Source organism: Barbus barbus, assembly GCF_936440315.1.
Source record: "Barbus barbus genome assembly, chromosome: 8".
NCBI classification, from domain to species: domain Eukaryota; kingdom Metazoa; phylum Chordata; class Actinopteri; order Cypriniformes; family Cyprinidae; genus Barbus; species Barbus barbus.
The window spans coordinates 26,568,887-26,581,765 of record NC_136736.1 but is presented as its reverse complement, the minus strand read 5'-3'; the positions used below and the strand labels follow the sequence as shown (position 1 = coordinate 26,581,765).

General features: G+C 37.0%; 1 protein-coding gene across 3 annotated transcripts; it reads left to right on the top strand.

The window, feature by feature from the left end:
* Positions 1-439: 439 nt before the first annotated feature.
* LOC306874371 (nocturnin-like) lies at positions 440-12,605 on the top strand. 3 transcript variants are annotated; one of them, XM_079424367.1, is made up of 3 exons: positions 440-600; positions 9,450-9,722; positions 10,682-12,605. In XM_079424367.1, exons 1-3 carry the CDS (start codon positions 585-587, stop codon positions 11,539-11,541), a joined length of 1,149 nt encoding a protein of 382 aa, XP_079280493.1. In that variant the 5' UTR covers positions 440-584; the 3' UTR covers positions 11,542-12,605. The 3 variants fall into 3 exon arrangements, with proteins under 3 accessions (XP_079280493.1, XP_079280495.1, XP_079280494.1); XM_079424369.1 differs by lacking the exon at positions 440-600 and adding an exon at positions 2,503-2,646; XM_079424368.1 differs by lacking the exon at positions 440-600 and adding an exon at positions 5,644-5,847.
* The last annotated feature ends 274 nt before the right edge of the window (positions 12,606-12,879 follow it).

The window sequence follows — 12,879 nt, the reverse complement described above, 5'->3', positions numbered from 1 at the left end:
CACTTTCAAATTCGCAATCTTGGTGTCACGTTTTACAAGAAAAGATAATTGTATGTTCTGCTTATTACCTTTCACTTTTTAAGACTAAAACAAAAGATGGATTCATCGTTATTCTTAATTAAAAAGCACAACTATAAGAAAACAGTAGGCTGCAATGACAAACTGTCTTACATAATGTTTATTAACAAAAAAACTAATAAGATGAGGCATGGCATATGACATCACATGCTGTATTATATTGATGTTTCCAGCTTCAAGGAAATGCTTTAACCGTTTTGCTGTGTGACAGGGGCATTGTCCTGTATGAAAATTGCTGGCTGATGAACACAGGGAAGGAACCACATGTCGCCGCAGGAGGTTCTGATAAACATTTGCATTCACTCTTCCACGTAGCTGTATAAGAGGCCCAACTCCTGCTGCAGAAAACATCCCTCAAGCCACGACACTTCCTCCTAAACCTTTCACTGACTTCTTTACGCACTCGGGTTCAGTCTTTCCTCAGTTTGACGACAACATAATGTTTCCCATCGAACCCAAATAAACCAGTGAACCAGTTTGGACCAGTTCTCCTCTGTCTACACAACATGCTCCTCAACAAAGGTTAGTGTAGCTTTTTGATTCTTTCTGCTGATGAGAGGAAGAGGGCTTTCAGTCCAAATTCTCTTAAAGGTCGAGACACTGTATGGCGAGACAGATCCTTTAGTCTGTTCAGCGATGAACTGGCGAGCAATTACAGCTGCAGTGTTGAACCGATTGCCCGTTGAGATTCTCCGCATTATCCTGTCCTCTAGTGCATTTGTCTTTTGTGGATGACCAGCCTTTTTGGCGGGCTTGAATGAGTGAGTGACAACGTAAATGAAAACTCATGAAATATGCTTAAAAACTGTGCTTTTACTCCAGTTATGATGACTTTAAATAGGATTAAGCAGTGACCTCTAAATTTAGGAAATTGCAGGTTATTCAATCATTCTGATCTCCACTGTATGTCTCTTATAGGTAGGGATGGGCATCGTTAAGGTTTTAACGGTATTACTACTCTTATCGATACTGCTTGTCGATCCGGTACTTTAACGGTATTCTTATCGGTACTTTTTGTTTTACTTTGTTTCTTTGTTCATATTCTTACAGTATCTTATCTTATGTATATAAAACACTAAAAATGCCTGCACTTCATCAATTTGTAAATGCACCAGTGCGCAGGTATTTTTAGTGTTTTATATACATAAAATAAGATACAGTAACAACATGAACAAAGAAACAAAGTAAAACAAACTGACAAATACAATAAAACAAACACACAAACGAAATGAAATAAACAGTGCTTTCATTTTTCCATGAAGGTCTACTAATATTAATGTTCAGGTAAGTAATAGTTACAAAAGTAATCAAATGCAATGAGCACTGCATAGTTTTCACTGTATGTACTGATAGATTTATGTTTATTAAAGCTATAACGTTGTTCAGATTAAGAGCTGTGGGTGATTTTCTCTTTGCATTTTGTTCTTTGATTAACATTGATGGCTCAAGCTCCAGTCTGACACTTTAAGACAATATACTGACACGCATCGGATTTTCTCCCAACTGTTCTCATCCACTTAAAACATAAAAGTGAAGACTCTCATAACCGGCCATTTTGACACATTGTGTGTGTATTTTTTTGGCATATTTTTGTGTGTTATTTCGACGCGCCCGAAGCTCAAACTGTACTTTGCTTGTCTGTTTTGGAGCACGCCGCCGCGCAGGCACACGCGCGCACACACATTTCAGCCTGAACAGCGTCACTTGTTCAGATTGTACTCTCAACGTTTTACTATCAAATATGTCCTGCAATGTAGCAACAGTAAAGACGGCATTTTATAACAATCACTGATTGAGCTGATTCAGATAAGTTTTGGTTCGGAGGAACGAATCCGCGCCGCTATGGGAAGGGAGTTGTGCTAGAAGAAATGCGGCTATAATCCTTGGAAGCCAAAATCGAAAAAAAAAAAAAAAAATACTTAGCTTAATATAACAGCCACAGGCCTAAAGTGTGAGCAGATATTTGAATAGTTGGTTCTCTCTTCTATCATAATTAAACAGGACTTTCATGTTGCGTGTGCTGAGGCTCATCCGCGTGAGCGCGATCTGGCTTCTGAATTGCGCATAACAAAAATGCATCATAGACAAATGTTTGAATATTATTGCACATAAAAACAGCTGGCGACATATATATATATATAGAGAGAGAGAGAGAGAGAGAGAGAGAGAGAGAGAGAGAGAGAGAACAATAAATGTATGTGTGTTTTCTTAATTTCTCCAATACCGACAGAAGTACCGATAACGTCAGAGCTTATCGATACTCCGGTCTTTCATAATTTAGCCCCGAGACCGATTTAATACCGAGTTTCGGTACCCATCCCTACTTATAGGACACAAAACCCTACAGAGATTTGAATGCAGGCGCCCCCTTGAGGACGAATCCTGTGTTTGTACATGCATTACCACCTCAATCCAGCAGAGAGCAGTGCAACACCGTGGTCCTATGACCTTACAGCTGTTCTTGTGCCGTGTTGGAGGAGGTCACTTATGTTTCCAAAAGGACAGATCGCATCGACACACGCAATAACCGAGCTACAAGAGGAATATTCAGTGTCTGAAGCCAATCTGGTGAGTGACAAAATCGGCTACGAATAGCCACGCTTACCTTGAATGTATGCGCTCTGTCGTCCTTTACGTCTTCTCTGCATTTGTTTGTTTCTGTTTCATCGATGATCGGTCTGCGCAGCGCACATTCGTTCAAAGTTCTTGAATCACAAATCATGTTAAAGTGCTGCATGTCCACTAGCTCTTGTGATGGTCTCTGTTTAAAAAAGACAGCCCACTCTGAATGCGTTCAACTCAGTCCACTTGTTGATAAACGACTCATTCACATAAACGTAATGGTATTCAAGAAACAATAGGCTACATCAGTTTAAATTCGAGCCTACTGCGAATAATTGATACAGTTAGTGGTGCTTCGATGTGAAAATGCTGTCCCATATTATTTTATTATGAACAGTTACGCAATATCAACCAAGTAAGAGATGTAGGCTATTCTAAATATCAGCATAGTATGCACGAGGCCGCAGGTATTCATAAACATATCAGCACTAAGAGTGATATTGACTTTATAAAACAGTTCAATGAAGATGATACTGAGTAACTTACACTTTTAGACACAATGTTGCCAGTTCCAAACAATGCCAAAGCAGGATAAATGGTTGGCGTCACTGAGAAGTCACTTTCTGAATTGGTTACTTTAACGAATCGATTGTATTAATGATTCAATGACTCGTTCTTAATACATTTTTCGCCTACTGTCCAATCGATGTAACAAACATTCCCATCATTAAAGCCAAGTAGTAAAGGGATAATTCACCCAAAAGTGTTCCAAACCTGTATTAACTTTTTTCTGCAGAACATAAAGGGAAATATTTTGGTGCATTCACACCAACTATCAGATGTAAATACATTTTATTGCCCTATATTTTAGTTGGGGTCCTCAGATTTGATTGGTCAAGCATTGTTTCAGCATTGTTGTGCTGATATTAAAGGGATAGTTCACCGAAAAATGAAAACTACCCCATGATTTACTCACCCTCAAGCCATCCAAGGTATATACAGTGCCCTCCTCAGCCAACAGAGCAATTTTGTCTTTACTGTTCCAATACTTATGGAGGGCACTGTATGTGATTTTCTTCTTTCAGATGAATACAATCGGCGTTGCATTAAAAAATGGCCTGGCTCTTCCAAGCTTTATAATGGCAGTGAATGGCTGTTGACATTCAGTAGTTCAACAGAAGTCCAATAAAGTGCATTCATCCATCATAAAAACAAAAAAAGCACTACTCCACACAGCTCCGGCCGGGTGGTTAATAAACTCTTCCCGAGGTGAATCGATGTGTTTGTGTAAGAAAAATATCCATATTTAAAACTTTGTAAATGGTAATCTCTAGCTTCCGCTAACTGTTGTATGCATGTTAACGAGAGAGTGGTGTTCCAGAGGATGACGTAGGATGCGTTTTTGGGTGAACTATCCCTTTATAATCGCTTTGTGTAGTTTTCTTTCATTAGCAAGCATGAACAGGAGTGTAGCGGACACCTATATATTGTCAGATCAGTGTTTGGTCTTCACATTGCATGATGATGTAATGTAATGTTGATTTACTACATTCATCATGTTCTCATTGTCGATACACTGCCATTCACAACTCCTTTCATGGGATTTTAAAGCATCCATCAGATGCACACTTCACAATCTTGGTGGAATTTATAGGTCCTCCAGGCACTTTTCACCTACTGTTTTATGAATACTTTTAATTCTGACATACTACTCTTTCCCATACTGTTTTTCACCTACTGTATAGTTAGGAGGTATGCAGCCATAGTCTTTTCATGATTTTATGAAAGTGAATACGCATGAAGTGGCAAGCATAGACAGGTACTTTATGTACTCTGAAACACAAATGTCATTATATCTTATCTTGTATGATTTCTCATGACCGCTTCAGCTGTCACTTAACACAATAAACTTATTTTATGGCACAGATAAGCAGGTTAACTAGGAGTCAAACTGCAGGAGATCTGATTAATCTCATGAATGAAGCTAGAACGAGATAAGAGAGAATTTCTTCATTTATTACAACATGCATGCGGTGGATCTTTTTCTTACAGTGCCACGTTAACCCTTTAGTAGAGTTATATTGATCTAACCCTTCATCTGTAACAACAGTGTTGCTGTACTTCCCCACATTCTGTTTGTGTGGATGAAGCTATTTTTGATCTGTGACTTTTAAGCATGACCTCAAACTTAATGTTGAGTGACACTGAGGTGTATTAGCACAATATTGTCCAGAAAGATATGATACTCCCTTACATTCCGGCAGTACCATGGTGGAGTGATGGTGTCAAATTGCAGTGTTATGGTACTTTGATATACTGAATGCATATAGGACCATATTCACATACCATTCTATTTCCATTATTTTTTTTTTTATGTTTAAAGGTTATGTTTAAAAATAAAAAAATGTCATTCAAAAGTTTGGGGTCAGTAAGCTTTTTAAATGTTTTTGAAAGAAGTCTATTATGCTCACCAATACTGCATTTATTTGGTGTGAAAAATACAGTAAAAGCAATAATAGTGAGAAATACTATTACATTTTTTGTTTTTGATACATGTTGGAGGACTCTATGATGAATAGAAATGTCACACAGCATTCATTTATTTATTTATTCATTAATTCTTTTGGAGCATTATCAGTGTATTTACAGTCACAAAAGTAACAATTGTATAAACATCTTAGAATGATTAAATCGACATTGTGTTTTTGAATCATATCATAATCACATGCTGACTTAGTAACATCAAATGCGTGCCAAAAATTAGGTTATTGTTGCTACAGATTATTGGAAATGTACAAACCGCTAACGCTGTTACCTTGCCCAACTTCCTGAATGCCAAATCACACAGTTAGAGACATTCACCATTAAAGGAATTACGCCATATGTTATTTATAACAGTTTTGCAAGAAAAATATTGACGTCAGCATTTTGCTTTGGTACTAAATGTGTATAGTGTGAGGTGCAAAAACCACATGTGGTGACATAGTTTATGTACCCTGGGCCACTCTTCTGACCTCTGTACACGGTGTGTGCGTCCATATGGTGTTCTGACGTCTCAAGTCTGTAATCTCATTCTGTCAGAAGCAGTTTAGCACACACAGCCAGTTGTGCATTTCTGCTGAACATCGCTCACACAACCTTACAACAGACAGACACACTGCTGTAATACAGACTCGAAATCCAGACCTGAAATCATGGAGGTTGTTGGTAAGATTCCTATCATTCTAATGATAAATGTCATTTTATTGGTTGGTTAAGTCATTTTAATGTTTAGCTTTCTATCTGTGCCACTTGGTTTTAACTCCAGTTGTGTCTTGTGGACTTGAGTTGAACCCAAAATAATATATTGAGGTCATAAGTGGACAATTTTTAGATTAGAAGTGAATAATGTTATTTAAAACTGTGTGGAGCTTACTTAACAAAGAAGTACTATGTTGGTACCATGGTGCAGTGATGGTATCAAATAGCAATACCATGGTACGTTGACACACACACTACCATTCAATTGTTTGAGATCAGTAAGATATATATATATATAAGAAGTGTATTATGCTCTTTAAGGCTGCATTTATTTTATGATCAAAAATGCAATAATATTGTGAAGTCTTATTAAAATTTAAAATAATGTCTTAAAATAAATTTTCATTAGCCATTACTACAGTCTTCAGTATCACATAATCTTTTAGAAATCATTCTAATATGCTGATTTATTATTAATGTTGGAAACAGTTGTGCAGCTTTTTTATTTTTTTTTAGGATTCTACTTGCATACAGTCATGGCCAAAAATATCGGCACCCTTGGTAAATATAATCAAAGAAGGCTGTGAAAATGTATCTGCATTGTTCTTCCTTTTGATATTTTATTTAAAAAAATCTAACCTTTCATTGGATAATAAGAATTTAAAATGGGGGGAAATATCATTATGAAATTGATTTTTTTTTTCTCAAATACATGTTGGACACAATTATTGGCACCCCTAGAAATTCTTAAGAGTAAAATATCTCTGAAGTATATTCCCATTAATGTTCACAATTTTGAGCACTCCAGGGTGATTATGAATATGAAATTATCCAGCCATGGCTTCCTGTTTCACAGAAATATAAATAGGAGGGAAAACAAAGCCTGTATTCCCTTAATCATCCATCACAATGAGAAAAAACAAAGAATATATTTCTGATGTGCAGCAAAAGATAATTGAGCTTCACAAATTAGTGAAGTGGCTTTAAGAAAAGAGCTAAAAAAAATCCCATTTCCACCATCAGGGCAATAATTAAGAATTTCCAATCAATATAAAATGTTACGAAACTGCCTGGAAGAGGACGTGTGTCTGTATCGTCCTAATGCACAGTGAGGAGGAGAGTTTGAGTGGCTAAAGACTCTCCAAGGACCACAGCTGGAGAATTGCAGAACATAGTTGAGTCTCGGGGTCAGAAAACCTTTAAACAAATTGTCAAACCATACCTACGTCACCACATGTTGTTTGGGAGGATATCAAGAACAAATCTCCTAGCTCATCCAAAAACAAACTCCAGCATATTCAGTTATCAGACACGATTGGTTCTTCAAATGGGACTGGTTTCTATGGTCAGATGAAACTAAAAAATTAGCTTTTTAGCAGCAAACATTCAAGATGGGTTTGGTGAACACAGGGATAAAAAAGTACCCCATGTGTACAATGAAATATACTGCTGTATGTTTGATGTTGTGGGCCTATGTTTCTGCTGGAGGTCCTGGACATCTTGTTTAGACACATGGCATCATGGATTCTATCAAATACCAACAGATAAAAAATAAATCTGTTAGAAATCTTATAATTGACCATGTTTGGATCTTCCAACCGGACAATAATCCAAATACAAACCTCACAAACAACACAAAAATGGGCCACTGAGCACAAAACCAAGCTTCTGCTATGGCAATTCCAGTCCTCTGACCTGAACCCTGTAGAAAATGAATGAGGTGAACTGAAGAGAAGCACCAACATGGAGCTGTGAATCTGAAGGGTCTGGAGTGATTCTGGATGAAGGAATGGTCTCTGATCTCTTGTCTGGTGTTCTCTTACCTCATCAGGCATTATAGGAGAACATTTAGAACTGTTAAACTGGCAAATGGAGGTTTCAAAAAGTATTGAATAAAAGGGTGCCGTTAATTGTGGCCAATGTGTATTAGAGAAAAGCATTTATTTCATAATGATATTTCCCCCCATTTTAAATTCTTATTATCCAATTAAAGGTTAGATTTTTGTGAAATAGGTTTTTTTATAATAAAAGATCAAAAGGATTAACAATGCAGATTAATTTTCACAGCCGCCTTTGATCATATTTACCAAGGGTGCTGATATTTTTGGCCATGACTGTACAATACATTTACATTTAGACATTTGGCAGACGCTTTTATCCAAAGCGACTTACAATTGGGGAATAAAAAAAGTGATTCATCTTGAAGAGGCAATCAGACTGAGGAAGTGCTCGTAACACCAAGTCTCAGTCATTGTTCAAATACGTACAAGCTAGTAAGGGGAGAGAAAGATAGAGGGAAAGTTTTTTTTTTTTTTTTTTTTTTTTTTTTTTTTTTTAAGTTTAGGATGAAGTCAAGTACTGCCGAAAGAGATGTGTTTTCAGTTGTTGCTTGAAGATTGACAGGGATCCGGCGTTCCGGATAGGGGTGGGAAGATCATTCCACCAGCCAGGAATGGTGAACGAGAATGTTCTGGAGAGTGATTTTGAGCCTCTCTGTAATGGTAACACAAGGCGTCGCTCACTAACAATACTATACATCTTTATCAATTTAACATATCCTTCCTAAATAATAATAATAATTTCTTATCATACTGATCCCAAACTTTTGAACAGTAGTGTATGTTGTGCAAAATCATATACAACATGAGATGAAGACTCCAGTGATATCAGTATCCTAATAAAAGCTGCTTTATTTTACATGGAGCAGGTTGCACTGTGAAGGCTGTCATGTTGATATCTAATTTCTACAATGGTGTTGTTGCACTGATGAGTGTCAGCGCAAAAGAATAACTCAAATAATTTAAATAATAAAAGTGATTTATAATAAAATATTTATCATTAAAATAATTCATTATTTTGTAGTTACTATAGTAAATATTTTATTTTATTAATTTTATTTTGTCTCACATTAGGATGTAGTCAAGTGCCATTAAAGATTATGATATGGTTAAATGAGCTCATTTAGCAACATTGAGCAGCAAACCCCCCCAGTGATCTATAGAGCTCAGAGGCAGCTGAGTCCAAAGCTAACCAGGCGTTAATCAAGGCATGTTTAGTTGTTTAAGGTCAAGATGGATTACCAGGAACCTACAGACCAATAGAAAGCTCTGGTGTAGCCAACCAGGACATTAATTTGAAGTGAAGAAGTCTACACCTGTGAACTTATACGTTACCGAGACCTTGAGATCAATGGAGCTATTACATGCATGAACGCCTCCCAGCTCTGGGTGCGACGTGTTTTATACAACTCATGTCTGGCCGGTCCTACTTGCTGCTCTCAGTATAAATGAATTAACCATGTGTTTGCTTGTCCTATTTGAAGAAGATGCAGGATAGAATGTTAAAGTGGAAATAGGTGGCAAAGCCTGATTTAGTTCAGCACAACTGCTCATTGTAAAGGTGTGTTCACACTGACAGCTATTTGCAGCAATGCGACAGTTGTTGTTCTTTATTTATTTTTATTTTTTTTTTTAAAGAGAGTTGGTGATAGAATTCAGGGGGGGGGGGGGGGGGGGGGGGGGGGGGGATCAAGAAAGATCCTGATGTGATGGTTGTTTTGTTTCTTTCAGCATGTTCCATGGGCAGCAGCACTAGCAGTCTCTACAGTGCCCTGGCTAAGACCGTCAGCAGACCTGCTCTCCCTCACCCGTGTGACTCCACTTACAATCCAGGTAACAAACTGGATCTGGATCAAGACCCCGCGGACCCTTTGGAGCTGTTGCAGGAATGTAAAGAGGTTTTGAGAAACCGGCCAGCCCAGCTGCAGAGAGCTTTTGTTCAGACCGGGCATGGAGACACCAGGCAGACGATCAGAGTTATGCAGTGGAATGTACTTGCACAAGGTTTAAATCTTCATCTTCATAAAGAAATTATGCTGAGTGTCATATGACTTGTGTTTAAAATTATACACTACTATTCAAAGATTTGAGGTCTGTTGTAAGACTCTTTGAAAAGAAGACTCTTATGCTTCACAAGGTTGCATTTATTTGATCAAAAATACAGTAAAAATAGTAATATTGTGAAATATTATAATTTAAAATGACTGTTTTCTATTTTAATATATTTCAAAATGTAATTTATTCCTGTGATTGCAAAGCTGAAAATTCAGCAGCTGTTACTCCAGTCTTCAGGGTAACATAATTCTTCAGAAATCATTCTAATATACTGATTTGGAACTCAAGAAAAAAAAATTATAAATGTCGAGAACAGTTGTGCTTCTTTACTATTTTGTGGAAACTTTCAGAATTAATACGAAGTTCAAAGGCACATCATTTGTGATTTTTGTTTTTTATTAAAAAAATTTGTTACAACATAAAGGTCTTTTTTTTGTCACTTTGATCAATTTATTTTGTCCATGATGAACTAAGGCAAGGTTATTATAGTTTTATATATATTTTAAAAAAATGGTTAGTTACACAATAAATTAACTAAAAATAAAATATGAATTTAAAAACAAGGCAGATTTCTCTCATCTTTGTTTCGTTTAACTTGATATAAAAGTATAACAAACTGAAAAACTAAATCATTATAAAACTTTGTTGTTATTAATAACAATAATTAAACAGAATTACTCAAACTTTAAATTGAAAATATAAAAATTAAAACTAATTCAATAAATATTGTTAAAACTGTAAGAATATTTCAGAGATATTAAAAACTGTCACGATAATGTTTTCACAAATTGTAAAAGAAAAGGTTACTTGTTTTAAGTTCTAAATGTTTGGAATTTCTTCAGTTGGGATGATTTACAGTCATTTTTATTTAAACCATTTTTTCCCAACTTCTCTCTGTCCTGTTGCAGCATTAGGGGAAGGCATGGACAGTTTTGTCCAGTGTCCCATGGATGCTCTAAACTGGGCTGAAAGGAAGTATTTGATCCTGCAGGAGATTCTAACCTACAGACCTGACATAATTTGCCTACAGGAAGTTGATCACTACTTTGACATGTTTCAGCCTGTCCTGGCAAGTTTGGGCTACCAGAGCAGTTTCTGCCCCAAACCGTGGTCCCCATGTCTGGATGTGGAGAACAACAACGGACCAGACGGCTGTGCTCTGTTCTTCAATCACAAACGCTTCCAGTCACTAAACACAACACACCTACGACTGTCCGCCATGATGTTAAAGACCAATCAGGTGGCGATCATCACCACTCTGCGCTGCCGAGCAACAGAACATGCGTTTTGTGTTGCGGTGACGCACCTGAAAGCAAGGAGTGGTTGGGAGGTCCTACGCAGCACGCAGGGCTCGGATCTGCTACAGAACCTACGAATCGTTGCACAGAGAATGGAGACCGAAGAAAAAACAGACACCGACATTCCTCTGATCGTATGTGGCGATTTTAATGCCGAGCCGTCAGAAGACGTCTATAGGAATTTCGCAACATCTAGTCTGGGATTGGACAGTGCGTATAAGCATTTGAGTACAGATGGGAAAAGCGAGCCTCCTTACACAACATGGAAGATCAGGCCCAGTGGCGAGAGCTGCCACACGCTGGATTACGTGTGGTATTCGCACAGAGCGTTTGATGTTAATGCGGTTCTGGACTTTCCTACAGCCGAACAAATCGGACCCAATAGGCTTCCTTCCTATAACTACCCTTCAGATCACCTCTCCCTCATCTGTGACTTCAGCTTCAAGGATCCGACGCTTGTTTCTCAGTAAATACAGACGTGCTAGTTATTTCGCAAGACATTTACCACGAGTCGAGACTTGTGTTGGCACATCATTTCTACATATTTTGCATTGTTCATCTTCATTTACTCAACTCTGTTCCACTTTCTTTAAAAATTTATTTTTATTTTCACAGAAAGTCCAGCACAATAAAACCTTCACGAAGCATAAAAATCACTGTCAAAGTAGTCTGTACAGTGCAAAGTACAGTTTGTTCATACGACAGCTTAGTGTGAAATCAAAAGTGTTGCCTCAAGACTCATCACATCAGGTTTGGCATTAATAGAGACTTTAAGAGCTACAATGGATGGATTATTTTCAAGAAGTAACTTAAATATCAGTCTGTTCCTCACACAAAGCTATAGCATGGCTTCAGAAATATAATCATACTAGAGCTGCACGATTAACCGTTAAAAGATCGCGATCTCGATTCAAACACCCACGCAATCCCATTTTTAAATGACAGCCATTCACCCGTGTCTATTAAACCTTTGAAAAAAATCATACTGGATCATTCAAATCTGTGTGATTTAAATATTGACTGCAGAGCAATAATATTTTGTCACATTATTTTGTTTACTTCAGAATCACGGGAGGATCGTGAACCCTATTTAAGACAAAAAATTGTGGTTCTCAATTTATCCAGAATCTTGCAGCTATAAATCATATTATAGTCATGTGGACTACTTCTGTGGAGCTCACCAGTGTAAATCGTTGTTTTATGGAAAAGAGCAGCTTGGACATTAGCTAAAATATCTCCTTTTGTGTTCCACAGAGGAAAGTAAGTCATAAAGGTTTGGAAAGACATAAGGGTGACTAAATGCTAGCACAATATTCAGTTTTGTGTGATGTTATTCCTTTAAGCTCTTGTATGTTTCCTGACTTTGAGAATGTAGGTTTAAAAGCAAAATGTAATTTTTTTTTATTCCTAATATATGACGACAAAAAAAAATTATGCTGGAAAATTTTTGGTCTTATTGTTGGTATCATGACAGTGTGCACAAATAAAACTATTGCATTGTGGTATTTCATATTGACGAAAATAAAGCATGTTTGGGAGAAAAAAATCTTTTTTCACTTCACTTATTTATTAATGAATCATTTCCTTTGTGGAACATCCTCAAAATGGTCATTTCACAGCTAGTTTCGCCAGTCAACATAATTTAAGACAGTTAAACTATTAGTACCTGTCACCCTAGCTTTAATTGTATAGTTATGCATTATTATTTCCTGTATATTGAAACAATTTTATGAGCTAATTATAAATTGGCCCTTTTTTTTTTTTTTTTTTTTTACTGGTAGCTGTAAAGGCCACTACAGAAAGAGGTT

Bases quoted from the DNA above. Each gene is read 5' to 3' on its own strand.
- LOC306874371 (XM_079424367.1), top strand. The intron at 9,723-10,681 runs GTTTAAATCTTC...GTCCTGTTGCAG, and splicing joins GTGGAATGTACTTGCACAAG to CATTAGGGGAAGGCATGGAC.